General features: G+C 47.9%; 2 protein-coding genes across 6 annotated transcripts in view; both read right to left on the bottom strand.

The window, feature by feature from the left end:
- Positions 1-2,376, bottom strand: part of Sesn (Sestrin) — a 127,183-nt gene that overhangs the window by 92,172 nt on the left and 32,635 nt on the right. The gene's annotated exons all lie outside the window — the stretch shown is intronic.
- Positions 34-2,376, bottom strand: part of LOC108625898 (uncharacterized) — a 12,837-nt gene continuing 10,494 nt past the window's right edge. Inside the window, exon 2 of one of the 3 annotated variants that reach the window (XM_026814343.1) lies at positions 34-1,813. In XM_026814343.1, the coding sequence (XP_026670144.1) occupies positions 1,461-1,724 (264 nt within the window). In that variant the 5' untranslated portion in view covers positions 1,725-1,813 and the 3' untranslated portion in view covers positions 34-1,460. The remainder of the gene's footprint in view (positions 1,814-2,376) is intronic. The other 2 variants (XM_018026229.2, XR_003389318.1) reach the window with 2 other exon arrangements.

Raw genomic sequence — 2,376 nt, 5'->3', positions numbered from 1 at the left:
GTGTAAGGCCAGGGGTGAAAATTCCACATGAGCTGTACTTATTCAGACAATTTTACTAGAAACATAAACAAATATTATTTTACATTGATCGATTGGAATCGTTCGATAGAGGTCTACATGTTACTTCAGACGTGCACTGAACGTGTACCTCTGAAATCAATCATTCTCACGTTATCAGAGTTTCTTCACGCTCGCATTCTCTCTTCCATTCTTTTCTTTAGACTAGCGACTTGGTTCCCTCGATGTAAACAATCCTTGAGACAGCAAACAGGCCGATGTAAATTTGTGACTCACTCTATTCTACGTTCGACTTGGAAAAATCGTTCGTGAGTAGGCAACTCGACTCGCGATTTCCCAAGTTATTTCCCTTACCGAAATTTATTCGATCCGGATCTTCTAAGCGAGTAACGGTCTGTGACTACGGCCTTCGAACTCGAAACTTCGCTCGATTTCTCAATACGCCCGTCGATTTCCACCGCGGAACTTTTCCATTTGCTGATTTCGCGTCGGGAACTTTACCGGTCTTACCGATCGTCCGGGGTAAAATATTTAATTGATCGACCGTGCAATTATGGTTCGGAGAACCAAAGCTGGGAAAGAAGGTCGCGCGTTGCATTATATTTCCTCGTTCAAGCGGGATGCACCGATCGATGGGATGAAACGTAGAAAAATGTATACATATGTACATCGCTTTTAAGCCGATGCGACGCAGCTAGCGCACGTTCGCTAGTGTATCTGTATAGACGCGTGTGCAAAGCAAGCGGACCGCGAATCGCGAAAGGTTTTTTGCGAATATTTCGAGTTCTGCCTCTCTCGTTTGGCACAGGGTCGCCTCCGTTCCAGAGGCCAGAGGATTCGTCGATATCGTCAAACGAATGGTAAGGAGGTTTAATGCACGCTCGAATATACCGTTCCGCCTTTGATGTTCCTCTCGTCTCGCGTATCTATGCAGAAAGTCCGCAGTTTTCTCTACCGACTTTCACGAAACCTATTTGAACCGCGAGCGAGCCGAGTTCTTCTTCCTTTTTTTTTTTTTTCATTGTCTCGGAACGCGTACTTTCCTACGTGGAAACGTAGACCCGACACGGGTCAGCGAATAAGCATAAAGCCGGTCGTAAACTTTTTCAGTGCTAGGATCAATAGCTCTCTTTGAAAAATATTACATCCACGACTCGTCTCCCGATAAAACGCTCCCTTACTCGCAGCGACGTATAAATCACAAATACTTCTTTTAAATCGTTTAGGAACTACTACTTAATTATTCATTCCCAGGCTGACACCCCCAACCCCAACGACGAATTCGTATCGACCACTTGATCCATTATCATCAGGTCTCTCGTGGTCCAATAGAGATCTATTCCTTAAGGAACTCTGCTCGACGGTTCGTCGGATGACTTCCGTTCCGCTGTACACGCGATCGCCCCCCAACGAGCCCCACGAGATCACGAGCCGAGGCGTGTTTAACCGCCGATCAGCAACCACGGGAGAATCACGGTCACGCATAGAGCCGCCAGGCAACTGGCACACATCGCCAACGGGCTGGCAGCTGTCTCCGGTTCCGCCTCGACCATGTAATCCTCGTCACGCTCGAATTCGCGAACTTCGACGTCGCAGCGGAAACAGACTCGGCCGCTCTTCAGGTGCGAGCTGTCCCTTCGTAGCAGCAGCGCCGAACCCTTGCGCTCGATCTTCCATCCGGGCTCTTGCAGAAGCATGTGAGTCATCTCGCTCAGTTTTTATTCGTCCTCGTGCGAACTGTTGCGTGCGGTTCCCCTCGACGGTGTTTCGCTTCTGCCTCGAAGGATTTCGCTACCTGAAAGAGAAGATGCAAAGTAAATAGGCGAGATCGTTGTGACAACGCGCACAATAGCCAAGCGGGTTCGTGGAGCGGCGCTCCAATTTTCGTTGAAGATACGCACGCAATCTAATCTCGTTGCATGATTCAACGTACATATGTGACTTATCGATGGTATGCTTGCATCGCACACCGAGGAGATACTATTAAAGAGTGGCAGCGCCCGTGTAATCGGGACTGAGCAGCAAAACGCACTGGGAATAATGGGCTATTCCCACTGCGTTTTGCCGCTCAGTCCCGGCGAGCGAAATTGGGGTACCTGAGAGCGGAAATACGGACAAGCCAGTACCGTAGTTGAGGGAAATGAAGGTATAGGGAAAAGCGTGTATAAGAAAAAATGTGTGGGTGACGTTCAGCGGGCCCGGTAAGACCGAATAGGCCCGATGGGCCTCAAAGCACAGTCGATAACATTTCTAGTCTACATTTGACAGCTAGAGATACGACCTTTGTCTGAAACATTTGTCGCTCGGATGAAGAAGAAGTTTTTATAATAAACAATTTTATTTATTAATTAATTATTG

Source organism: Ceratina calcarata, unplaced genomic scaffold (genome assembly GCF_001652005.2).
Source record: "Ceratina calcarata isolate Rehan_Ccalc_2016 unplaced genomic scaffold, ASM165200v1 scaffold379.2, whole genome shotgun sequence".
In the NCBI taxonomy this organism is placed as follows: Eukaryota; Metazoa; Arthropoda; class Insecta; order Hymenoptera; family Apidae; genus Ceratina; species Ceratina calcarata.
Note: the sequence above shows the minus strand (reverse complement) of the source record. Positions and strands in the feature narration are given on the sequence as shown.